Source organism: Diabrotica virgifera, chromosome 3 (assembly GCF_917563875.1).
Source record: "Diabrotica virgifera virgifera chromosome 3, PGI_DIABVI_V3a".
In the NCBI taxonomy this organism is placed as follows: domain Eukaryota; kingdom Metazoa; phylum Arthropoda; class Insecta; order Coleoptera; family Chrysomelidae; genus Diabrotica; species Diabrotica virgifera.
Genome location: NC_065445.1, coordinates 94,408,081 through 94,435,698, shown reverse-complemented (window position 1 = coordinate 94,435,698; position 27,618 = coordinate 94,408,081). Strand labels below are relative to the sequence as shown.

The 27,618-nt window shown below is 34.8% G+C and overlaps 1 protein-coding gene across 3 annotated transcripts in view; it reads right to left on the bottom strand.

The window, feature by feature from the left end:
• The window catches only part of LOC126881201 (uncharacterized), a 28,709-nt gene extending 22,261 nt beyond the window's left edge, over positions 1-6,448 (bottom strand). Inside the window, exon 1 of one of the 3 annotated variants that reach the window (XM_050645306.1) lies at positions 6,113-6,448. In XM_050645306.1, coding sequence (XP_050501263.1) covers positions 6,113-6,208 — 96 coding nt within the window. In that variant the 5' untranslated portion in view covers positions 6,209-6,448. The remainder of the gene's footprint in view (positions 1-6,112) is intronic. The other 2 variants (XM_050645305.1, XM_050645303.1) reach the window with 2 other exon arrangements.
• Between the last annotated feature and the right edge of the window lie 21,170 nt (positions 6,449-27,618).

Sequence of the window (27,618 nt, the reverse complement as noted above, 5' to 3'; positions counted from 1 at the left end):
ACAGTCTGTAATTACCTAGTAGTAATAATTTTTTTCTTCTACTTATTTACGTCTTCTTTTTTAGTAAATTATCACGTCTGTTATAGTTACATATATCCCACTTCTAGCCACTGACATTGACTTTAAATTTTTTTTTAAATGTATTCCAATATCAATATTTCAAATTCAAAATTCAAAAATTTAAATCTTTTGGCCATTATTTTGTAATATTCAGTCTGGGAAGAATTAATTTGATGATTATTATAGTCGGTTCGCTAAACTCAGACTTCTCAGACACAACTGGCTAGTAATTTTATTAAGTAATTTTGCCATTTTGGTAAAATTGGCTTTTTAGAACCCACACATTCTTTCTTATAATTTACATTTTGTTAGTGGACACTCAAAAATTTGGAAATGTATTAAAAAATAAGCCGCTTCTCGATAAAAACTGCGTTATCGAAAACGTACTAATGGTAGGGGAGCAAAGTATGCTAAATGTGCAGTCACTCGAGCGCTTTGGGGACCTATTGGGTTGTGAAGAGTAGGTCCTAAAACCAAAAAAAGTTAAGTAAAGTTTTCCATTTTAGGGGGCGCTTGCCATTTTTTAATTTAATTTTTCATTTCCAACAATCGTTTTTTCCGACTATAACGCCATCTATCCATAATTAGAAAAAATGTTTTGAATAAAAGTTACTTATTTTTACGTAAGGAATCCAAATCTGCAAGAAAAAATGGGGGCTCCTATTTAAGATTTTAAAGTAACCCCCCACCCCACTCCCGTGGGGGATTGTGTTTGATGCCATCCGATAGATTTCTCAAAAATATTAAATAAGTATATTTTACAGTTTTTCGATCTGATGTTCATTTCGCGAAATATCGCGGGATTCGTATTTAAAATATTAAATTTGCCCCCCACCCCTCTCCGTGGAAAGTCGTGTTTGGTATCATTCGATAGATTTTTAAAAAATATTGAGCACATATTTTTTAGTTTTTCGATCTGTCGTTAATTTCGCGAAATATTCGCTTTTTTCTTGTGAAACTTTGGGGCTCACCCATTTCCTTACGCCCGGCTCAAATCGCCAGATTTTTTAAATATACACTCTTTTGCATGTACGTAACTTACCTTATCTTAATCTGACAATTTCGAGTTTTTTTAAGGATAGATTTTTTTTTCGGGCCCCCCTTAACGAACTCCCCTGTGTTAAGACCCAATATATGGTAGAGGTACATCTGCAGTGTACCAGGTTTCTCCCCATATGATAATCTGACGCGCTCGAGTAACTGCAAAAATCCCCGCTTGGGCTCCCCTACCATAAGAGGCAAAAAAGTTTTACAAACATTGTGTTTAACATGGTACCACAATAATAATTAAATTCGAACGTACACATACATTTAGTGGGGTTTAAGGAACAAACCCCCCTAAATTTTTTATGGGATGCAATTTCACTTTTATTTTTTTTTTAAGATGTTCCAGCCATAAGGAGGCAGTAGCAGTTGTAGCAGTTTTCGATATATTGGATATATTGGACAAAATCTGTGTATAATATAAAAAAAAATGTGCACCTTTGTACCTACTAGGTAAGTTAGGTTCAATCGAGCTATTTTTTGTCCCAGAATGTATGATTTAATTTATGAACTACCTTTTTGTTACAACCTATATGTACAGGTCCAGCGATATTTAAACGGATCATAGCCAATACATGTATTTCGGCTCTAGGCGGTTGGCCAACAAAATATTTTCAAATAATTATTATATTATACAAGTACAATACCTCAGTCGACTGCTGGATTCTGAACTAAGCTACGTAAATGCAAAAGCCCGCCTACATTTACCATTTCATTCTGTTTTAAATCAACTGAACGGGTCTAGAGGTGGGCTAATTTACGATAGTGATATTTTATTCATTGTGATTTTTGTCTGTAACTGAATCAGTCATTGTGAAAACAATTCATGTTACAATGTGTAAACTTTTAAGGAAACGTAAAAATATTTTCATTAATAGTTGGATATTCCGAGATAATACAATATTTTATACAGTGAGCACGTAAAGGTTGGAATAAATTCATTTTCTCGAGAATGGACGATTTTGGTAAAAAATCCCAAAACAGGTCAATTTTTATTTTCAAATTGCGACTTTTTGACATATGTATCATACTAGTGACGTCACCCATCTGTACGTGATGACGTCATCTATAATTTTTTTAAATGAGAATAGGGGTCGTGTGATAGCTTATTTGCAAGGTAATTCAATTCTCTATTCAGTAATATAAACATTAACTAATTATTTATACAGGGAGTCCAAAAAAAATTTTTTTTGAATTAAATTTATTGACAAAAAGAAGAATTTGTGTAATATATTTAACTTAAAATACATTTTACTGCTGTCAGAAAAAACAGGAAATAATGTTTATTTGACAAATAAATATTGTTTTTTGCATCAACTCAATATTAAAGCCGCCACCCACCTTCCTCTTAACAGTTTGAACATTTGATTTAAGCGAAAAGGAATGATTATTTTCCAAATAAACATTTTTTCTGTTTTCTGAGAACAGTAAAATGTATTTTGAACTAAATAAATTACATTCATCCTTCTTTTTATGTCAATAAATTTAATTCAAAACAATTTCTTTTGGAGACCCTATATAAATAATTATGTAAATGTTTATATTACTGCATAGAGAATTAAATTACCTTTCAAATGAGCTATCACACGACCCCTATTCCCATTTAAAAAAATAATCGATGACGTCATCACGCCCAGATGGGTGACGTCACTAGTATGATATATATATGACAAAAAGTCGTAATTTAAAAATAAAAATTGACCTCTTTCGGGATTTTTTTCCAAAATTGTCCATTCTCGAGAAAATTAATTTATTCCAACCTTTACGTGCTCTCTGTATAAGTATTATGGGTTATAAAATATGGTCTTAGATTGTTTTCGCAATGACCGATTCAATTGTGATTTAACAGAGCAACGAAATATTTGTATATTAAACTCCTAATAAAAAGTGTTACCACTGTGGACCATCGTAAAATTCTACACGTGTTATTATTTTGTTTAGGTCACTATTACAAAATTGGGTTTGCTATTAGAACGCATACCATGCCATTAGTGCCAAACAAAAATAGAAAAATTTAGTAGTTTATGGAACGTTTTTATATAAGTAGGTGATAATTATGCATCATGCAATATTTGTAAGATAAAGCTGTCTTATCAAACTTAGAGAACTTAGAAAACAAAATTTTAATACATTATTGTTTCCTATAATGCACAAAATGTTAAAGGTGGTACAAAATTATGTGAAAATGAAACATTTTGGATGCTTTGCACACACAATAAATAAACTTTATTGTGAACGATGGCTTAAAGGATGAGGAAATCAGTCACAATTTAACTTAAAAAAATGATTTTATTGACGTTTCAACTTCTACCTCAGATGTTGTTATCAAAAGTGATATAACCAAATATATATAAGTGATTAACCAAAATAAAAAATACCATTACTCACTTTAAAAAGAGTTCTACAAGCAACTGCTAAACTTTTAGATTTTGAAAAAATCCAGGAAACGGGAATCCTCTCAAATTACTGCAAGATGTTTCCACATGTTGTAATTCGACATTTTATATGTTGGAAAGATTTATTCAGCTAGAAGAAATTGTTAAGGCTATTATAAGCATAACAAATATGTACGTAAACACTAGTTCAACAATGTATGAGTATTTTATTAAACTGTCGATAAACTGTTTCAACTTTTCTTGGCAGAATAAGGTTTCGACTAATTCCTTTTAAGGATCCAACAAATGCGGAAATAGCACAGAAAATAGAATCGCTCTTATTGCAGAAAAACTTGGAATGGAACAAAAAGATAAAGGATTTACGACTCAAATTTTATTAGAACATGAGAAAACATCTGCAGATCCGGATGATATTATGGGATCGCAGGATCAGCCACAAGGCACTACGACAAGCAGGGCAATAATAGAAATGCAAAGATTTAGGGAATGCGATCGGTTGGCGCGAAATGAAGATTCGTTAAAATGGCGGAGAGAAAATAAATATATTTTTCCTTATCATGCACAAGTAGCTCAAGAACGAATTAGTGTCATTGGAACATCAGTGCCTTGCGAACGGTTATTTCCAAAGCTGCTCTAATTATTTCTGATTGAAGAACTCGAGTTAATTATAAAAAGGTTAAAAGGCTGCTATTCTGAAATTTTAATTTAAAAGTACCAAATAGTAACTAATAAGTATTTGTAGCAAATACTGGTATTTAAAGTTTACTTTGTATTTCGTTTTTAAGAGGGTAGGCGCAAAATTTCGGGACAATGCTATTTAAATGCATTTATTTCTTTCGAATCCTAAGAAAACTAGTAAGTATTTTTAAAAAATTTAAAAGCAGAATAAAAAATTACATAATTACCGAGTGCTAAAAGTCCCTGAAAACTTCTATAATGTGTTCTATAACTTCTAATATAAGTTACAGCGGTAAAAAGAAGAGAAAATTGAGTGTGATTTTTAATTTCTAATATCTCATTCAAATGACAGTTTTTTTATTCTAATGGACTTTCGGCCCTAGATAATAATGTAATCTTTCATTTCGCGTTTATATTTTTCAAAAATACTTATTATTTTCTTAAAATTCGAAAAAAATGAATGCATTGGCCCGAAATTTGGCGCCTATGCTCTTGTTAGATTTTCTAATAACAATTAAGACAATGAAAAAAACATGAAATTATTTATTAATGCAATATTATTTTCATTACAAAAACTACTTTTTGAATAAAATTGTTTCTCATTCTAACAGACCTAATTTTATAATCATGACCTAGACTCCTAGACAAAATAATAACTATTTTGTTGCTCTGTTAAATCACAATCACAGATAAAAATTACGATGGGTTACGGTTACATGATTGCAAATACTTCTAGCCCACCTCTAGGTCAGAATCAGGTATAAGAATTATTATACGACCGGTTCCTATGGGTCCGCCTCGCGATCGCCCCAAGGAATAGAACCGAAGCGACCGGCGACCTGACTACATGCAGAAGGCGATTGCAGAATTTGCAGATCCTTCTAGCTTTTTGTGCATACGCGGTACGAATAGATTATTTTATTTTTATAAGTTTAAGTTTATGGATACGTACCTATTTAAAACATATTTTTTCACCTAAAATATTGTCTGAAGCTATTTCTTTGTGGCGTTTATGTAATTTATTATTCTAAATACGAAATAAGCCACAATTTAACTTAAAAAATTATTTCGTTAACTTTTATTTCGAACGTCGTTGTCAAAATACAAAATATTAATAATTTAAACAAAAATGTTGTAGCTTAGTAAAAAAAATCTTCTAATAATTGCCGATATGAATGAGTTAGAATAAATTATATTATTAGAAGAAATTTTTTTTACTAAGCAACAACATTTTTGTTTAATTTATTAATACTGTGTATTTTGACAACGACGTCCGAAGTGGAGGTCGAAACGTTAACAAAATCATCTTTAAGTTAAATTGTGGCTTATTTCCCATTTATAAAAATAAATTACACAAACGCCACAAAAAATAGCTTTAGAACAATATACATACATAATATTATGTATAATGCCAATCATCACTATCCGTAAATAGATACACATGAAATATTTAGCACTATAAATATTAAAATAAATATTTTAGGTTAAATTATATGTTTTAAATACATATCCAAAAACTTATAAAAATAATAATCCATTCGTACCGCGTATCTGCAATCGCCTTGTCTGTGCATGTAGGTAGCGGGTTCGGTTCGGTTCTATTCCTTGGCGCGGTGCGGACCCTTAAGTCCGATTATGTACTTTCGGCTCATTCGGCTGGGCTCGCTATTTTAGTAAACTCCCAAAAAGAGAGATAGAAGTAGGAGGTTCTAGTTCAAAGATATTTTCTACATGCCAATGTTAATGTTGCTATGATTTCTGGTTTTAATGTCTGGAACTTTTATATTGGTCCACTATCTCAAATGCAGTTCAAACACTGTGTCTTAAAAAGCTATGTTCCATATTTCTTTAATTTATACTGTATATAGAAACGTAATGCATAGTAGATTCACGAAAAAAACTTAATTATTAAAAATTTAAAACAACATACTCACCACTTGTTGCTTCTCCAGTTGCGCAGCAGCATACATGAAAAACGATACAATTCCAATAATAAAATATACCATAAAACTTTTCATTTTGTCTAGCATTATTTCGTTACTTAAAGATTATCAAATTGTTTAAAACACAGTGAAACTCTTCTCAGGAGTCACCGCAAAATTATTAATCACTACTTAGTACCTATTAATCGGTAAACATGTAAGTGGGAATTCCTAGTATGTAAGCGAGCGGAAATTCTACGTCGTAATAAGCGAGAACTCATTTTTATTGTCTTATTAAAATTTTGTATGCATCTGAAAATGCACTCATCGCAAAAAGTATCGCATTAATGTACAGCTGGTTCCTAAAAAAACTGATATTATTACGACTCTTAAAGCGTATTTTGAAGGATAAATACTTATTATTTACATACTTATTCTGTTCAACCTCAAAAAATGGCTCCACATGCTAGCAAAGATCTAATAAACAAAAATTGTCACGAAATTAGAAGATGGTTGGTCACCATCTGCCGTAGCGAACCATTTTAAAGTAAGCAGAACAACAGTTCGGCCATTGGTAATGTTACAAGTATAGGCGATCCCATCACCTTTATAAAGTACACCACTCATAATCTAGAGCATATATGTATACCGAAAAATGCTTAACCTACTAACAATATATCTCGCTAATTACAGCCATATTTTTGCTACCCTACCTGTTGTGTATTGTTTATAAAAAAATGTGAAAGTTTTGCTTTTTTCTCAATAAATATAAGAGCGTTTATATCTAAATTACTCAAGTATTTAAATGAATTTCATGATAAAAGTCCGTTTAGCACTAGCCTATATGTAACGGAAGGATGTAACGTTAAAAAAATGTGAATTAATAAAGTACTTTTTGCGTGGTGTACTTTTAAAATAAATTTCTGGAATTAATAGAAATTGGCATGTGAAACGTAAATCTTGTACATATAATACACAAAAAATATAGGAATCTGTAAGAATCTAAGCTCTGTTAATGTAGCAATTATGTATAAGATGGCGCTACGAAAAAAATTAAATAAACATCAAAAATTCAGGAGCGTAATGGCCCGTTTGAAACTTTCCTTATTAAATTTCGGTACTTGACAAATATGAGTTTATTAGGGGGTCCGGACAAATAATCCCCGGACAAATAATCCCGGACAAAAAATCCCCACAAATTATCCCCGGACAAAAAATCCCCACAAATAATCCTCACAAATAATCCCCACAAATAATCCCCGGACAAATAATCCCCACAAAAAATCCCGGACAGATAATCCCCACAATTTTTTTTTTGACAAAATATCCCCGCAAAAAATCCCGGACAAAAAATCCCCAAGAAATATTTTTGCCCAATAAAGTTGTCAAATGAATGCTTAAATCCAAGGATGGTACTAAAGATGAGAAATTTAGACTGTCTGTCCGTCGGTACGTCCGACCGCGCATATAACTACTCCGTCATTATGCCAGGTAGAATGACACATGAGGGGTCGAATGAACGGTTATAATCCAACAATGGTACTACAGATGAGCAATTTGGTCCGTCGGTCTGCTTGACCACGAATATAACTCCTCCATCACTGTACCAGGTAGAATGACAAATGAGGTGTCGAATGAAAGCTTATAATCCAAGGATGGTACTAAAGATGAGAAATTAGACCAAGGATGTCTGTTCATCGGTCCGTCCGACCGCGAATATAACTACTCCGTCATTATGCCAGGTAGATTGACAAATGGGGTGTCGAATGAACGGTTATATTCCAACGATGGTACTAAAGATGAGCAATTTGGTCCATCGGTCTGCCTGACCGCGAATATAAGTCTTCCGTCACTGTACCAGGTAGAATGACAAATAAGGTGTCGAATGAAAGCTTATAACCAAGGATGGTACTAAGGTTGAGAAATTTGACCAAGGCTGTCTGTCCATCGGTCCGTCCGACCGCGAATGTAACTACTCCGTCAATATGCCAGGTAGATTGACAAATGGGGTGTCGAATGAACGGTTATAACCCAACGATGGTACTAAAGATGAGCAATTTGGTCCATCTGTCTGCTTGACCGCGAATATAACTCCCCCGTCACTGTACCAGGTAGAATGACAAATAAGGTGTCCAGTGAAAGCTTATAACCAAGGATGGTACTAAAGATGAGAAATTTGACCAAGGCTGTCTGTTCATCTGTACGTCCCACCGCGAATGTAACGACTCCGTCATTATGCCAGGTAGATTGACAAATGGGGTGTCGAATGAACGGTTATATTCCAACGAATTTGGTCCGTCTGTCTGCCTGACCGCAAATATAACTCCTCCGTCACTGTACCAGGAGAATGACCAATAAGGTGTCCAGTGAAAGCTTATAACCAAGGATGGTACTAAAGATGAGAAATTTGACCAAGGCTGTCTGTTCATCTGTACGTCCCACCGCGAATGTAACGACTCCGTCATTATGCCAGGATTAATGACAAATGGGGTGTCGAATGAACGATTATAATTCAACAATGGTACTAAAGATGAGCAATTTGGTCCGTCGGTCTGCTTGACCGCGGATATAACTCCCCCGTCACTGTACCAGGTAGAATGACAAATGAGGTGTCGAATGCAAGCTTATAATCCAAAGATGGTACTAAAGATGAGAAATTAGACCAAGGATGTCTGTCCATCGGTCCGTCCGACCGCGAATGTAACTACTCCGTCATTATGCCAGGTAGATTGACAAATGGGGTGTCGAATGAACGGTTATATTCCAACGAATTTGGTCCGTCTGTCTGCCTGACCGCAAATATAACTCCTCCGTCACTGTACCAGGTAGAATGACCAATAAGGTGTCCAGTGAAAGCTTATAACCAAGGATGGTACTAAAGATGAGAAATTTGACCAAGGCTGTCTGTTCATCTGTACGTCCCACCGCGAATGTAACGACTCCGTCATTATGCCAGGATTAATGACAAATGGGGTGTCGAATGAACGATTATAATTCAACAATGGTACTAAAGATGAGCAATTTGGTCCGTCAGTCTGCTTGACCGCGGATATAACTCCCCCGTCACTGTACCAGGTAGAATGACAAATGAGGTGACGAATGAAAGCTTATAATCCAAAGATGGTACTAAAGATGAGAAATTAGACCAAGGCTGTCTGTCCATCGGTCCGTCCGACCGAGAATGTAACTACTCCGTCATTATGCCAAGTAGATTGACAAATGGGGTGTCAAATGAACGGTTATATTCCAACGATGGTACTAAAGATGAGCAATTTGGTCCGTTGGTCTGCCTGACCGCGAATATAAGTCTTCCGTCACTGTACCAGGTCGAATGACAAATAAGGTGTCGAATGAAAGCTTATAACCAAGGATGGTACTAAGGTTGAGAAATTTGACCAAGGCTGTCTGTCCATCGGTCCGTCCGACCGCGAATGTAACTACTCCGTCAATATGCCAGGTAGAATGACAAATGAGGTGTCGAATGAATGGTTATAATCCAACGATGGTACTAAAGATGAGAAATTTGATCCGTCGGTGTGCCTGACCGCGAATATAACTCCTCCGTCACTGTACCAGGTAGAATGACAAATGAGGTGTCAAATGAAAGCTTATAATCCAAGGATGGTACTAAAGATGAGAAATTAGACCAAGGCTGTCTGTTCATTGGTCCGTCCGACCGCGAATGTAACTACTCCGTCATTATGCCAGGCAGAATGACAGATGAGGTGACGAGTGTACAGTGAACGGTTATAATCCAACCATGGTACTAAAGATTCACTCACGCATTTCGTTTCCGAAAGTTGCACTTTCACGCACGACGTGCGGGAAAGTAAAATACCTTGTAATATTGCATTATAATATATTATAATACATGCAATAAACTAATATTGAAAGTTTGTTTTTAACAACCTTGTCAAATAATTGATTTGTGTATTTTCACTTCTAAATAAAAATCGATATAACTCTATTTTTTGTGGCTTTTTCCAAACGTACGGCCCTAGAATAAATATTATTCCTAACTCGTGCGAAAAGTGTGTTCCTCGCACTCGAATGCCTGCCCGAACTCCGCTATCGCGTCGTTCGGGTCAACGGCAGTCTCGTGCGTGAAATTATCACTTTCCGCACTAGTTAGGAAAATAACTATTTTATGATGTCGATATTTTCCAAGTTATGGGGGGAAATAGTGACAGTTAGAGGTTAGAGTTAGAGCATAACTATTGAATTGTCTCGTTAATTATGAGTTTTACGACAAAAATGTAGGTACCTATAATACAAAAATAGAACTTAGTAGATAGAATTAACTGTTACATAATTTTGAATTTTGATCTCTTTCATTTTTTTTACGAATATTTAAAATTGTTTCAAATATGATTTCCTACAATTATTTCTTTTTGGCGAATGGATTTAGTGTCCGCAGTCATATAAACCCAAACAAACAACAAATATTTCTTTTTGACAATTTTTTTCGTGCGGTTGATATTTTCCGAGTTAGCGGGAATATATTAAAAAGGGGTGGGGGAGCATAATTATTGAATTGAATCTTGTTTCCGAGCTGCCCCAAATTTTATAATTCTAACCTTTAGGGGAGGTCAATAGTGGTGTAAATTTAAAATTGCGACTGAATTCCGCTGAAGGGTTAGCCGTCATATTGATTTTAAAGGAGAACCGTTGATGCTAAATACCTCCACCATTTTCAACTTTTTTGCTCTACTGCTCATTATTTATAATAGTTCCCAGGTAGCAAGACTGTTTAACGCGCTCTATCTGAATCTGCGTTCCATTAGTGTGCAGATGGGTTATAGGTATAGATAGGGCTATTATAGCAATCGCCATTAAACCGGTTTTTGGTACGAAAATAGTGATTAGCAATTAAATTTAAGCATGAATTGTAATTTCGATTACCAAATATCGAATTCCAATTGTGAGTTCTTTCAAAAATCGTGCATGCAGCACTCTGCTTTGAATAACCCTGTTCAAAACATCCTATTTGTGATGATAATTGCTTGTCCTGAAAACGATAATCTTGATTGTAATACAAAAAAACCTATTCATTTTTGTAATTTCAAAAGTATTTGGTCATCATTATCATCAATGGCGTTATAACTCTTCGAGACTCTGCCACATTTTTTATTATTTAAAATCAATACAGATTTGATACCGTTCACGTTATCAACACCAGTAATAAAAATTTAATGTGTTTCTCGGTCGATGATCGAAATGCCACATCAGCGACTTGTTAATTATTGTGTTTTGACTGGAATAAGAATGTGAATTTTAACCGAATTTTTAACGTGCATACAAATTGCACATACAATTTTTTTTGTTTATGCTTATTTTTTATTATAATAAATATGTTGATTTTCACCCATTCGTGAGCAAAAATTTGGTTGTTTTGACTTCTGAGTAATACCAAAAAGTCAAAAATCGTTATAACTGAAAAAACTCGACAGATTTATGCTCGATAAACTCATAATACTCATAAAGCTAATAAAATATTTTTGATCTTTTCGTTTCACATGATTCACTGAGCGTTGGCTTATTTTTTAATATTTTTCCTTATTTTTTTTTTTTAATTCATTGAATTATAGCGTTGATTGAGATATTAGAGGCCGTCCAATATATCAATCAACGATAATAGTGAATATGCTTATTTAATTTAAAAATAAAATAATTCTATCCTCTTCTTCTTGCTGTGCCTGTCCGTGACGAATGTTGGCGATCTCCATGGCATGGCAATCTTTATTTTATCTGCAGCAATGCAGGAAAGCTTCACAAATGTTGAGTTGAACCAGGTTCTGAGGTTCTTTAACCAGGATGTTCTTCTTCTTCCTGGACCTCGCTTTCCAAATATTTTTCCTTGGAGAATGGCTTGTAGGAGGGCATATCTGGATTCATTTCGCATAATGTGTCCAAAGTATTCCAACTTTTGAGATTTGATGGTCTCGGTTTTTCCCCATTCTTCTGTAAGGACCTCCTCATTTGTGACCCGATCAGTCAATGGGATTTTAAGAATTCTATTATAAGTTCAAAAAAAATTCAAAAAAATATGCTTGAAATATTTATTTCAAACTCTAAGCTCACCCCACCTTAAGGATAGCTATGACACGAATTTGATAGGCAAGCCATGCAAGTCGTTTTTGTCTATGTATGAAATTTAATAAAAAAATGTCTCATCCGGAAAGCAGATGGGTGCAGGTCGACCTATATTCGGATCTTAGACTATAACGTATATATAGTTTCGTAGAGTTTTGCTATCAGCCGTTGATGATTTGCTGATGAACGCTACTCGTGTTATTTCTTTCCGTTCATGTTCACAAGAGCATGTGTTAACAAGTAATTGGACTTCGTAAGTCCTAGGTTTTCATCCAAAGTAATCGAAAGTAGAACTGGAAGTCGATATTTTAACTCTTCGTGTAACTTTGCGTCGATTCATATACGATTTTACTAATTTTGGATCATATTCATTTACATTCATACCATACTTTGAGTCACTTTAAAACAGATACTTGCGGTTGCAACTCTAAAACTGAAGTCCGATGTTAAATTACTCATCTTTAATACCATCCTTGTGTTATAATCTTTTATTCGAAACCTCATTATTTGTCATTATATCTGTATTAATACGGAGGAGTTGTATGTAGGAGGACAGACGGAAAGACACTCATGAAACCGGAAGTATATATTTGTTCTCGCCTTGCGAAGGCTCGTCGAATAATATATCACTTTTACTATTCCGGTGACTTTAAAACAGTATTTCCGGTCCCATTTGTAAAACCGGAAGTACTTGGTCAAATTTCTCACCTTTAGTACCATCCTTGGATTATAAGCTTTCATTCGACACCTCATTTGTCATTCAACCTGGTATAGTGACGGAAGAGTTATATTCGCGGTCGGACGGACCGACGGACAGACAGCCTTGGTCAAATTGCTCATCTTTAGTACCATCCTTGGATTATAAGCTTTCATTCGACACCTCATGTGTCATTCTACCTGGTACAGTAACGGAGGAGTTATATTCGCGATCAGGCAGACCGACGGACCAAATTGCTCATCTTTAGTACCATCGTTAGATTATAATCGTTCATTCGAAACCTCATTTGTCATTTTCCCTGGCATGATGACGGAGAGAAGTTACATTTGCGGTCGGACGGACAGATGGACAGGCAGCCTTGGTCAAATTTCTCATCTTTAGTACCATCCTTGGTTATAAGCTTTCATTCGACACCTTATTGGTCATTCTACCTGGTACAGTGACGGAGGAGTTATATTCGCGGTCAGGCAGACCGACGGACCAAATTGCTCAACTTTAGTACCATCGTTGGATTATAATCGTTCATTTGAAACCTCATTTGTCATTTTCCCTGGCATAATGACGGAGAAGTTACATTCGCGGTCGGACGGACAAATGGACCGACAGCCTTGGTCAAATTTTTCATCTTTAGTACCATCCTCGGTTATAAGCTTTCATTCGAAACCTTATTTGTCATTCTACCTGGTACAGTGACGGAGGAGTTATATTCGCGGTCAGGCAGACCGACGGACCAAATTGCTTATCTTTAGTACCATCGTTGGATTATAACCATTCATTCGACACCTCATTTGTCATTCTACCTGGCATAATGACGGAGTAGTTACATTCGCGGTCGGACGGACAGATGGACAGACAGCCTTGGTCAAATTTATCAGCTTTAGTACCATCCTTGGATTATAGGCTTTCATTCGACACCTCATTCGCTATTCTACCTGGTACAGTGACGGAGGAGTTATATTCGCGGTCAGGCAGACCGACGGACCAAATTGCTCATCTTTAGTACCATCCTTGGTTATAAGCTTTCATTAAATGTTCTAAACATTAATTACATTTTCATTCTAAATTAGACAATTAGACAAATTTGAGTGATATAATTGTTCTTCCCTGGTATAATTTTATAATATTGGGACATGAGAAGTAGGTAACAAACTATGATGAACCAATATGCGAAATAGATTTTTCCAATACTTTTGGTTTAGATTTTACCACGAGATACGAGCACAGTATTTATCCGAGTAAAATTTTCAGCGAGAACCCGTCCTTAAACCTCCTAGAAAATGAAAAGTTCGCACCTCATATATAAAACGATTTCGAGTCATCTTAGCGAGACCGCACCTGCATACCTCTCTGTACTGAAACTAAACTATCAGCTGGAGTCCGCGCTTCGCTTAGATATCTATTGCGTTATTTCTCCGATAGAGGCAGCATCTCTCGGGAAAGAATCTTTTCTCTCTGTTGCACTGCGACTTGGGGACCTCTCTTTCATACAACGGCCGGCCTTTATTAATAAAAGATGGAGAGAACAAGAAACTCTCGAATAGTGCGGCAGATTCGTGCAAATATTGTAAGAATTGTGCATTTAATGATAGAAGCATATAATTTAGACCACATATACTACACATATAAAGGTTCAAAATTAGATATGAGGCCATCTCAGATTTTACCTTTTACAAAAATGCGGGCATTCAAAATGGCGACGATACATATGTGACTAATAGCACGATAACTTTTAAACGAAAAGTCCGACTTCAACGAAATTTGGTATATGGGTTCTTTTTTTTTATGTATAAGATCGAGTTCCTGAACCGGAAGAATCGATTTACCAGAAGTTGTGTTTTTCCTGATTTTTTATGTAAAAATATGTTGTTTTTTTTTTAAATCTTTCACCCTGTATATATTAATTTTTCAAAAAGGTGATACCGGCATTGAAAAGAGCAAAAAAATATTTTTTAGGAAATATTTTGAACATGTATCAAAATGTTGTCATGTTAATTACCATGTAATAAATGCATAACTTATCTCCACATGTACCTACGTCCGGCAAATTCGTGCAACTCTTATAAGAATTATTGGGCATTTAATGGTAGAAGCATATAATTTGGACCATATATTATACTACACATACAAAGGTTGAAATTTAAATATAAAGCCATCTCAGATTTGGCCCTTTACAAAAAAGGCGGGCATTCAAAATGGCGACTATACATATGTGACTAATAGCACGATAACTTTTGAACGCAGAGTCCGATTTCAACCAAATTTGGTATATAGGTTCTTTTTTTGATGTATAAGATTGAGCTCTTAAACCGAAAGAATCGGTTTACCAAAAGTTGTGTTTTGCCTGATTTTTTTGTAAAAATATATTGTTTATTTTTTCAATTCTTTTACCCTGTATATATTAATCTTTTAAAAAGGTAATACCGGCGTTAAAAAGAGCGTAAAAATATTTTTTAGGAAATGTTTTGAACTCTTTAGTTATATTAATTATCAGTTAATGAATGCATAACTTATCTTCATATATTATGTAGGATGTAGGTACCTCTATGCGGCAGATTCGTGCAAATAATAATATTAGAATTATTGTGCATTTAATGATAGAAGGATATAATTTGGACCACATATACTACACATACAAGTATTCAAATTTAGATATGAGGCCATCTCAGATTTTGTCTTTTACAAAAATGGCGGGCATTCAAAATGAATCTGCCGACCATAGGTACATGCGAACATACGTTATGCATTTATTAAATGGTAATTAACATAACTAAAAAGTTCAAAATATTTCCTAAAAAACATTTTTACACTCTTTTCAATAGCGGTAATACTTTTTGAAAAATTTATATATACAGGGTGAAAGAATTGAAAAGGAGCAACATATTTTTACATAAAAAAACAGTAAAAACAAAAATTCTGGTAAACCGATTCTTCCGGTTCAAGACTTCGATCTTACTCATCAAAAAAACAACCTACATACCAAATTTGGTTGAAACCTGACGTCTCGTTCAAAAGTTATCGTGCTATTAGTCACATATGTATAGTCGCCATTTTGAATGCCCGCCATTTTTGTAAAAGGAATAAAAACTGAGATGGCCTCATTTCTAAATTTGAACCTTTACATGTGTAGTATATATGTCGTCCAAATTATATGCTTCTACCATTAAATGCACAATAATTCTTATATTTGCCTGAATCTGCCGCACATAGATACATGTGAAGATACGTTATGCATTTATTAAATGGTAATTAACATAACTAAAAACTTCAAAATATTTCCTTAAAAATATTTTTACGCTCTTTTCAATGGCGGTATTAACTTTTTGAAAAACTAATACATACAGGGTGAAAGAATTGAAAATAACAACATATTTTTTCATAAAAACCAGGAAAAACACAACTTCTGGTAAACCGATTTTTCCGGTTTAAGACCTTGATCTTATACATCAAAAAGAGTTATCGTGCTATTAGTCACATATGTATAGTCGCCATTTTGAATGCCCGCAATTTTTGTAAAAGGCAAAATCTGAGATGGCCTCATATCCAAATTTAAACCTTTATATGTGTAGTATATGTGGTCCAAATTATATACTTCTATCATTAAATGCACAATTGTTTCACATATCGGCTGCACTAGAAAGAAAGCAAGGTTCTGGAAGACCAATAAACCGATACGACTTATTTTATTCCCTAATGATAATAAAAATAATAACAACAATCCTATTTTATGTAAAAAATATCATTTATATACTCTTTATAAAATGCAGGAATTCAAAATAATTGTTTGTTTGTTTATTTTATTTTTTTTTTGAGTGAATTTGATGGCCTTGGCCGAGCCAATTAGCCAGACATTTTGTTATTTTAAAAACAAACAAATTTGATTTTTCAATCAGAGGAATTTTTTCTGTATTTCTAACTCTAAATACATAACAAACTAACATTATTATCTACAATTATTATCTAAATAATACTCTGTTTTGGTTGTTCCTTTTTTTTTGTAAATTTTTATTTTTTTTTGTATTTTTTTGCATTTTTTTTATATTGTTAATTTGTTTTTTTTATTAATTTTTTTTATTGTTATTTTTTATAAATTGTTTTTTTTTTACTACGCTAAGACGTAAACCCGATTCATCCTCGCGGAGGTTTACATCTTCTTAGTTTTTTTTGCTTTTTTTATTTTTTCTGTTTTTTTTTCTTTTTTTTTCTTTTTTTTTCCTTTCTTTTCTTTTTCTCTTTTTTTTTGTTCTTTTCTTTTTTCGATTATAAAATACAATAATTACTTAAATCTATTTGTCATAATAAATATAATATACTGTCAGATCAATCAAATACACTGCTCAAAATGTTCAAATCTTACTAAGAGTCGTATCAGTTTTTTTAGGAACCAGCTGTACCTATTATGTACCTATCATCATCATCATCATCCTCCAGCCTTTTGCGTCCACAGCTGGACATAGGCCTCCCTCATTTTTGTCCATTGTGGTCTATTTTGAGCACTTTGCATCCAATTTCTTGACATTTTCTTGAGATCATCAGTCCAACGAGTAGGGGGTCTCCCTCTACTTCTTTTGTCTAATCTCGGCCTCCACTCAAGTAATTTCTTCGTCCACCTCCCATCACTGATTCGGGCGACGTGTCCGGCCCAGTTCCATTTCAGGTTGGCAATTCAGGAAATTACATCGGTAACTTTTGTTCTTCGACTTAAGTGTTCATTTCTACCTCGGTCACGAAGCGATATACTCAGCATTGACCTTTTCATTTTTCTCTGAGGTATTTGCAGCATTTTATAAGTTACAGCCGTCAATGTCAAAGTTTCGGCACCATAAGTCATCACAGGCAACATACATTTGTCAAATGTTTTACGTTTTAAAGAAATAATTAGTATATCGCTTTCAAAGATGTCTTTGAGTTTTCCATAGGCTGCTAATGCTAGGTTTATTCTTCTTTGTAGTTGCCATGTTTGGTTGTCTCTTGTGATCTTTCTTTCGTGTCCAAGGTATATGTATTTTTCCACTAGCTCTACTTCGTTGTCTCCAATATTGATATTTCCGCTAGGTACATACTAGGTTTGTCATGAATTTTGTTTTGGAGATGTTTATGTTAAGACCTACACTGGCACACACTAACTGAAGTTCATGTAGCATTATATTATACATATCTCCTTGAGGTTGTATAATGCTTCATAAATTTCAAATTTATTCATCTTCTACCGTCAATGTTCAGGCCTCTCTCTTCCCAGTTAAGTTTTTTACAAGCATATTCTAGTAGTGCGGTAAACGGTTTAGGCGAAAAGGTATCGCCCTGTCGGACTCCTCTGCCGATTGGGATATGATCCTTGTTTTATGTAGTTTCACCGACATAGTTGCGTTTTTGTATGTATTGTAAATTAACCTTGTTATCGGTAGTCAATGCGACATGCTTGTAGTGCTTCCAGAATTTTGTCAAATTCTACCGTGCCAAAAGCTTTATGGAAATCTGCAAAAGCCAAAACGAGTGGTCGATTGTATTCGATAGTCTTTTCTATTACCGTTTTAATGCTCTGTAGGTGATCATTTGTTTCAAATCAGGTACGAAATTCCGCTTGCTCTATTGGCTGATAGAAATCAAGTTTTTTCTCAAGACGATTCGTTACTGTTCTTGTAAGGAGTTTGTATAAGTGACTAAGAAGGCTTATAGGTCTGTAGTTTTCTAATTCATGGGGATCTCCTTTTTTGTACAATAGAATTACTTAAGCATTGCGCCATTTGTCGAGTATATTACTATCCAAAAGGCACATGTTAAAAAGGTTTTATATTTTCTTAAGAAGACAAGTGCCTCCGATCTTGATTGCATCAGTAACTACACAATTTTCGCCTGGAGATTTGTTATTCTTAGCTTTTCTTAGGGCTAGTTTTATTTCGTCTATTGTGATTTCCGGTAGTAGTTCTGATCCTTGGTTGACAATGCCCTTTTTCCTCGTTCATATTTCTGGTACTTGATCTTCTTTGCTATTTACTTTGTGTTGGCTTGTGTACAGCAATTTGTAGAAGTACCTATTCAACTATTTTAAGGGTTTCCTCTCTGTTTGTTGTAAGATGACCATTTCTGTCTTTAATCTTTATTATTTGCCTTGTCCCCGTTCTTAGTGTTCTCAATACTTTCATACTTCTATTGTTCTCAATGGTATGTTCGATTTGTTCTTGGTTGTATTTTCGAGTGTCTTGTCTAACAGCTTTGGATATTTCTTTATTTAATTTTTGTAGTTCGCCAGCTTTAGTTTCCCTCTTCTAGTCTTTTAATTAGTATCTCCTAAAACAAATCGTCAGAAACCAGATAGACTTTATTCTCATTAACAAAAGGTTCAAGAACAGCTTGACTTCGGTGAAGACCTACCCAGGAGCAGACGTCTCATCGGACCACAACCCATTAGTGGGCCAGATAGAACTCAAACTAAAGAAACTCATCAAAAGTAAACCTAAACAGAACCTGGATTATGACACTCTAAAAGACCCCGTAGTTCGTCAGAACATAAGAGATGTAATGAGAGTAAAACTAGAAACCGCTAAACAACAAGAACAGAGTGTAGAACAAAAATGGAGTTATATCAAAGACGTCGTGCTGAATGCGGGAAAAGAACATCTGGGAAAGAAAACAAGAGTAAAAAATAAAGAATGGATGACTGATAACATTCTGCAGATGATGGATCAAAGGAGATTAATGAAGAACAGGAACGCGAAGAAATACCAAGAAATCAACCAAACAATTAAAAAGAAATACGAAGAGCCAAGAAGACATGGATGCAAGAAAAATGTAAATTAATCGAGGAGCTCCAAGTGAAACACGATCATATAAATATTCACCGAAAGATTCGAGAAGCCACTGGTCAATACAAGAGGAGAAACACACACCTCCTCATAAACAAAGACGGGAACCTGGCGACGACAGTTAAGGAGAAGCTGGTGACCTGGAAAATGTACATCGAAGAACTCTTCTGGGACTACCGAGGCAACCTCCCAGAAATAAATTGCATGACAGGGCCGTCAATACAGGAAAGCGAGGTGAAAGCGGCTTTAAAACAGTCTAAGAATGGTAAAGCCACAGGTCCGGACGAAATACCCGTCGAACTTATTAAGGTGATGAGTGAAGTAAGCACGAAGGAGTTAACTGAACTGTTCAACGCCATATACGACTCAGTTAATATCCCAGAGGAATAGCTCTTATCAACGTTTGTAACAATACAAAAAAAAAAAACGATCTGCGAAAACGTGCGAAGATTTCCGGACTATCAGCCTTATGAGTCATGCCCTTAAGATTTTTCTTAAAATCATACATGCCAGAATTTACAAGAAATGCGAGGAAAATGTCGGTGAAATACAATTTGGATTCCGCGATTTCATGGGTACACGTGAAGCACTTTTCACCTTACAAGTTCTACTTCAGAGATGCCGTGATGTTAGTTGTGATGTCTATGCTTGTTTTATTGACTGCGCCAAGGCATTTGACCGTTGCCAGCACCAGAAGATGGTCACCGCCCTACAAAGAGTAGGATTAGATGAGAAGGACATTCGGATCATCATGAATTTATACTGGAACCAGCGTGCTCAAGTCAAGGTCGAAGACCAGTTGACCGACCAAGTGAAGATCATGCGAGGAGTAAGGCAGGGCTGTGTGCTCTCGCCGACTCTTTTTAATATATACTCTGAGGAAATTTTTACTGAAGCCCTCACAAACCTAGAGATGGGAATCCGAGTGAACGGTGAATACATCAATAATATCCGCTACGCCGACGACACTGTATTACTAGCAACCAGCCTAAATGATCTACAGGCTTTACTAGACCGTGTGAGAACTGTGAGCGTAACATACGGACTGAACCTTAATATTAAGAAAACTAAATTCATGGTTGTCAGCCGTGTAAATTTAGATCCCGGGGCACTAATGGCAGATAGCGAAGAGATCCAGAGAGTTGACAGATTCACTTACCTCGGAACTACCCTCAACTCACAATGGGACCACGCTCAAGAGATTAGATCCAGAATTGAAATGGCACGGTCTACATTTATCAAGCTGAGATCCTTGCTGTGCTGCGGTGATCTCAGTTTGGGAACCAAGATGCGGATAGTGAGGTGCTACGTTCTTCCAGTGCTACTGTATGGAGTTGAAGCCTGGACACTGACGCAAGCCACTGAAAAGCGGATTGAAGCGTTTGAGATGTGGATCTACAGGAGGATACTAAAAATATCTTATGTGGACCATGTCACCAACATTGAGGTCCTACAGCGCATGACAAAAGAAAAAGAAGTGCTTAATTTAGTAAAACAACGTAAGCTTGAGTACCTTGGCCACGTGATGCGGAACGAAGAAAAATATCGAGTTCTTCAACTCGTCATGGAGGGCAAAATATTTGGCAGGAGAGGACCGGGACGCCGTCGTATCTCGTGGTTGAAAAACCTCCGACAATGGTTTGGGATAACCTCCGCGGAGCTGTTTCGCAGAGCAGTCAACAAAACAACGATAGCCTTGATGATCACCAACATCCGGGCCGGATAAGGCACTGAAGAAGAAAAAGAAAACAAATCGATCAGGTAGTTATAGGCACATCATATACAGCAATAAAGAATGTAAGATTATGTAGAGGGGCCGATATGGACTCGGATCACCAGGGCCGCCGAGACAGATGAGCGGGCCCCTTTAAAAAGTGAAGAGCGGGCCCATGGCAAAAAGTGAAGAGCTAAAAAATGGTTTAATTTTTATAGAAATAAAATTATTAATAATAAGTAATAACAAACATTTCAAATATAACTTTTATTAAATTTTGATTATATTTTTATAATAGTGAAAATATTTACAATACCAGTACTTTTCGAGTTTTTTGATTGGCAAAGGTGTCTATGATTTTCGAAAAATCGCATGATTTTGCCAAATCATTCTCAATGCACAAAGTTGCTAGACCAGTTAACCGATCCTGTTTCATTGTGGATCTCATAGCATTTTTTATGCGAGAAAGAAAACTAAAAGATCTTTTCTTGACGCTATAAGGACGTTAGGAAATCATGATTCCAATTTGGGATGTTTAATTATATTAATTAAATCTATTGGAGGAACTTAAGATTCACAAATATTCTCCTTGTATATCGCTCTCTCGTCTTCTTTTTTATAAAACTCGCACAGTATATCAATTTTTTTCTTAATATTAATCTTAATCTCAATCTTAATATTATCTTCATCTCAGAATGTCCGTAAAATGTTAAATAGCGAATGAATTTCAATTGCCGCTTTAACTCTTCTGGTTAAGTTGCTTACTATACAATCTATGACAATATTAAATATTTCACAGCGAAATATTGCGTCAGGCTCAAAATTATTAGTCGCCTCAATACTAACGCCCGGTTTCATAGTCAACTTAAAGTGAACATTAACTAACTTCACATTCTTCACATTCTTCACATTAACTAACTAGTTCACTTTAACTTTATCCATATGAATTGCATTGATAAAGGTACCAACTTAAAATTTAAAGTCCACATTACTGATTATGAAACCGAGCGTTAGCCCTATATTTCAAAATAGAGATAAAGGTAAAGGTCATATTAAATATAGCTGAGTATTAACTAAACATATGCATTACGCACATAAAGTGAAGAGCAAAAAAACATGAAGAATTATGTCTTTGTTCTGGTCGACGCTGGGCCCCTTACATCGCCGGGCCCCCGTAAAATGTACTGGCTGTACCCCCCTCTCGGCGGGCCTGCGGATCACTTTCTAGTCAAAATAGATGTCAAGATAAAAGAAAGAAAAAAGAGAAAAAACAAAAAGAAAGAAACTAGAATTAAAAATTAAAAGAATTGATCTAGGAAAGCTGATGGAATCAAAAGTGCAACAAAGTTATGAGAAAGAATTGCAACGAATATGCCAAGAAAGAGAACAGGATAAGGTAGAGGGTATAAACGAAGAATGGAAACAATTAGAGGATATAATAAAGAAATCTACTGAGCAAAGTATACCATAAAAAACCCAAAAAAACGAAATATGGTGGGATGAGGAATGCCGGGGAAAGAAAAAAGAAATAAACTAGGAATCTGATTCAAAAGTAGCATATAAGAAGCATCGAGCAAAAGTGAAAAAGATAAACAGACAAAAGAACTGAGCAAGAAATGAACAAAGAGTAAAAAAATAGAAGGCTACTATAAAAGAAAAGAAATTAGAAATTTTTACAGAGAAACTAAGAACAAGATATAATAACAATGTGTATACAGGGTGTCCAGAAACTCTACCGACAAACGAAGACAGGAGATTCATCCTATAATTTTAAGACATTTTACCCCAATTCATCTAGTCCGAAAATGCTTCCTAAGTGAGCTAGAGCTCTTTGAAGATGACGTCTTGTAATTAGTTTTTCTTAAATACCTCCAGAACGCTTCTATTTATAAAAACAAAAATTGGTAAGCATACTTATCTTCCAGAGATAAATCGATGTCATCCATTGTGAATTTCTAGTACCGGTCATAGACGTCCGTTTTGGTCAGGCCAACGGTTATTTTATCGCATAACTTTTTTGTCTTTAGTTTTTAAGAATTTTTGATACTGGATTATTATATTGTGAGATATTCTAGTACTAAAAGGTACTCTTGATTTGACTCGGTAGGACACACCGTTTTCTAGAAAAATCGATTTGAAAATTTTTCGTTTTTTGAATTTCAAAAAAAAATTAAAAAAATTTTCAAAAAAAACCGTGTATTTTACCAACTTACAGCTAGAGGAACTTTTAGTACTAGAATACCTCATAATTTAATAATCTAAAGTCAAAAATTCTTAAAAATTAAAGACAAAAAAGTTATGCGATAAAATAACCCTTGACCTAGGTACCCAAAACGGACGCATATGACCGGTATTACTAGAAATTCGCTATTAACGAAATCGATTAATCTCTGGAGTATAAATAAACGTACCAGTTTTCGTTTTTCTAAAAGTTTTTTTTTTTAATTTTTTTTGGAACTTCAAAAAACAAAAATTTTCAAATCGATTTTTCTAGAAAACGGTGTGTGCTACCGAAAAAATGAAAGAAAGATGGAGATAATATTTCTACGAATTGGTAAACGAAACCCCAGGGGAAGAAGAATGGCAGACAATAGGAGAAGACGATATTGAAGTGCAGGAACCAACAGAAGAAGAAGTAGAAAAAATCTTAAGCAACATGAAAAACATTAAGAGCGCCGGACAGAATGGAATAGCAATTGAAAATATTAAATATGCTGGCAGAGAGATAAAACGTAAATTGTATGAACTAATTGTGGACATATGGAAAAAGAAGCAGATGCCGAATGATTAGGAAAAAGCAACAATAATACCGATTTTAAAGGATGGCGATGAGGCAGAGCGTAAAAACTATCGGGAAATATCACTGCTGGATGTGGCCTATAAAATAATAGCGACAATCATTAAAATCAGGCTGGAAGTACCAGTTGAACCACAGATACGGGAATATCAAGCAGTGTTTAGTAAAGGCAGAGGAAAAACCGATCAGATATTCATAATTGCCGGATTTATACTCAGCTATTGCCACTGCTACTGCCGCTGACGGAAATATTGCCCGAAATACGATATCGACGCGAGTGAGGTGTTCACATCAGTTCCTCGCCAATGTCCTCACAACTCATTACCGAACGACTCACAAGAATGGAATGTGACGACAGCATCGTCTTGCTCCCTTACTCACTTGCCGCTTTGCCGGCAAGTGAGAGTGAGTACTCGAATGTGAATGCTTACTCGCGCTGCCAGTCCTTTGACTTCCATCTCGAAAACCGACTTTTGAGGCATCGTCGTGCAATGGCAGTAGCATGAGCATCGCGAGTGAGCTATTTACACATTCACGCTGCCCACTTCCCTGCACAATTCCCTGTCCAATAGGACTGAGTATAAATGCGGTAAATGAAAGGTACTGACCAACTGCTATGGATACAAAATCCGGCAATAGTATTATTCATAGATTTTAAAAAGGCGTACGTCTCTGACCAGAGAGAAAAACTTGCGAAAGTTATGGAAGAATTTGAAATACCTACGAAGCTAAAGAAACTAGTGATGATGTCATTGAAGCATACGATCTGCAACGTAAGGCCGTCCGCACACAGAGCTACTAAAAAGAATTATTTAGAACGCTGTGTCTAGGTACACGCTAACGTGTACGCAAATAAAAAAGTTAGGTACACGCGAAATGTCATCAAGTCAGTGACGTCACTATTTAGTGTGCACTGTTATAGTCGGTTCGCTAAACGCAGACACAACTGGCTAGTGATTTTAGTAGGTAATTTTTTTGTTTTTGCCCAATTTTGCCAAAATTTGCAAAATTACTTACTATTTAGTAATTATTAACTATTTAGTAATTTTTTTTGCGCCAATTTTACTAAATTGGCAAAATTACTTACTAAAATCAGTAGCCAGTTGTGTCTGAGTTTAGCGAACCGACTATACTGGTTTTTTGCATACACGCTAACTTAAGCCGCGTGTATTGCTGTCGTATTTAAGTATACAGGGTGAGACAGATAAAGGGCCTATTAGAAATATCTCGAGAACTAAAGGTAAGAAAATCATGAAAATTGGAATACAGGAGTTTTGAGGTGTGAACTATTTAATGAAAATATTTTGGTCTCTTTGCTACTTCAGGTTATACCGGAAGTTGATTGTAACTTCGTTTTTTTAATGGGACACCCTGTATATTTTTACATTTTTGGATTCTCCTCGATTTCTTCTTTCTTAAAATATAAGGTTTTGTAATATTATATAGGGTAGGTTAAAAGATAATTACGTTTTCTTATTAATTTCGTAGCAAAATTCGCACCCTGTAGGATTGTAGCAGTTTGACATAATAAACCATATTTATGTTCAAATGATTTTTAATATAGTCTACTATTGTTAGGAATTATTGGTATACTTGAATTTTTCATTTTAGTATACAGGGTTGGTCGAAACTCGGAATGAGTATTTTCTGAGTTTTCTTAATTGGAACACCCTGTATTTTAATATTGTAATGAAATGTAATTTTATGACACTTTTTAATTTCTTAAGCATTCCCTATACCTAACTGCATTAATTTGTGAGTTATTGATGATTCAAACCAAACATAAATTCCAACATTGAAAATATTCAATCACAAATAATTTTTTGGAAATAAATACATATTAATCTAGACTGATACTTAAAATTGCCAATAATGGTTGAGCTATCAAAATACCATCGAAGTTAGAGATGCATCAAGTCAAACTAGTTTGATTTTACTCAACAAACTTGACTTGACTTGAAAATCAAACTTTTTTTATAAATAAGTTTGACTTGACTTGATTTCGATATGTGTAGGTTTGACTTGAATTCAAACATCTTCAAACAGTTTGAAAAGTTTGAATATTACGCAACGTGTTTATTTTCAATTTTAAATGAGACCGCCTACGCCTTTGTCCAAAAATTTTTTCTGACAAATTTCAATAAACATGGAAATGTATTAGGGAGCGTTAAGTATTACGTAACGCGATTTTTGAAGATTTTTATCCCCCCCTACGTAACGCACTCTTATGGGGGTTTAACTATTGCGTAACGTAATTTTTGAAGATTTTTGACCCCCCCCCCCCCAAACTGCCAAACTGCGTTACGTAATACTTGAACGGTCCGTTAGCTGATATGATATTTAAACCGCAGACAGACATATAAAACCCAATAAACGCGCTAGTTAGGATAATTAAGAAAGCTTAATGCATATTTCGAGGGGTTCGAGCGAAAACCCGATAAATACCAAAATTATGAAATCCGGTATTTTTATTTCTGCTGTAGTAAAAACACGTCTCCTACCACTGGTAAATGTTATTATTTCATATTAACATTTTTAAGCACAATAACTAATAAAAACCAAACATGGTAAAAACCGTTAACTCATATTTTCAAATAACACCAACCCGATATATACCTTTACTGATAAAAATACTTTGTTGTAAACATATATAATATGAGAATCCGGTAGAATCATTTATCTTCTTTTTCCTGTGTAAAGTTACTAATTTTATTAGAAACATTTCTAAGTTAAAAACTGATAATTCATTTTATCGGAGATGAAGATTACAAAATTGTTCATTTTGACAAAATATATTTATGCGAAAATCCGATAAAGAATTTTAGAATATGATAGTTTATTAAATTTCAGCACACTTTTTTCCTGCGAAAACCCAGTAAAAGATGGCGTAAATTGACAATTGAATATTACGAAAACAAAAAAGCGGTTAGAATGGGGCTATATTTATTGTGGTAGCTTTTATGTGGTAGCTTCCAAGCTACCACAGCAAATCAATTGTAGTAAATTTAAATTTAAGTGTACTGAAAAGTTGTCTGAAGACTATTGAAACTCTGTAGAAATTACTGGCTAGTAGTAGTAGTTTAGTCTAGAAATTTTTTTATTTTGCACAATATAACTGTTAAACTAATTTGGACAAGACTTGTCCCTAAAACTTCCCAAAGAAAGGAACTAACATTTAGTAAGAAATGTTTCTTTCCACTAGCTTACCATGAATGAATTCCAGTGTGTCAAAAGTTTTTTAAAAAACGCTGTGTATATTCTCAATGATATAATAAATGCTGTAGCTAACAGTGATTCTACTGGATGATATTCTAAAGAGGACAATAGCGGAAAACGGTAACCAGTTAATAAAAATATCAGAAGATATTGGTTTGAATTAAAAAAAAAACTCATACT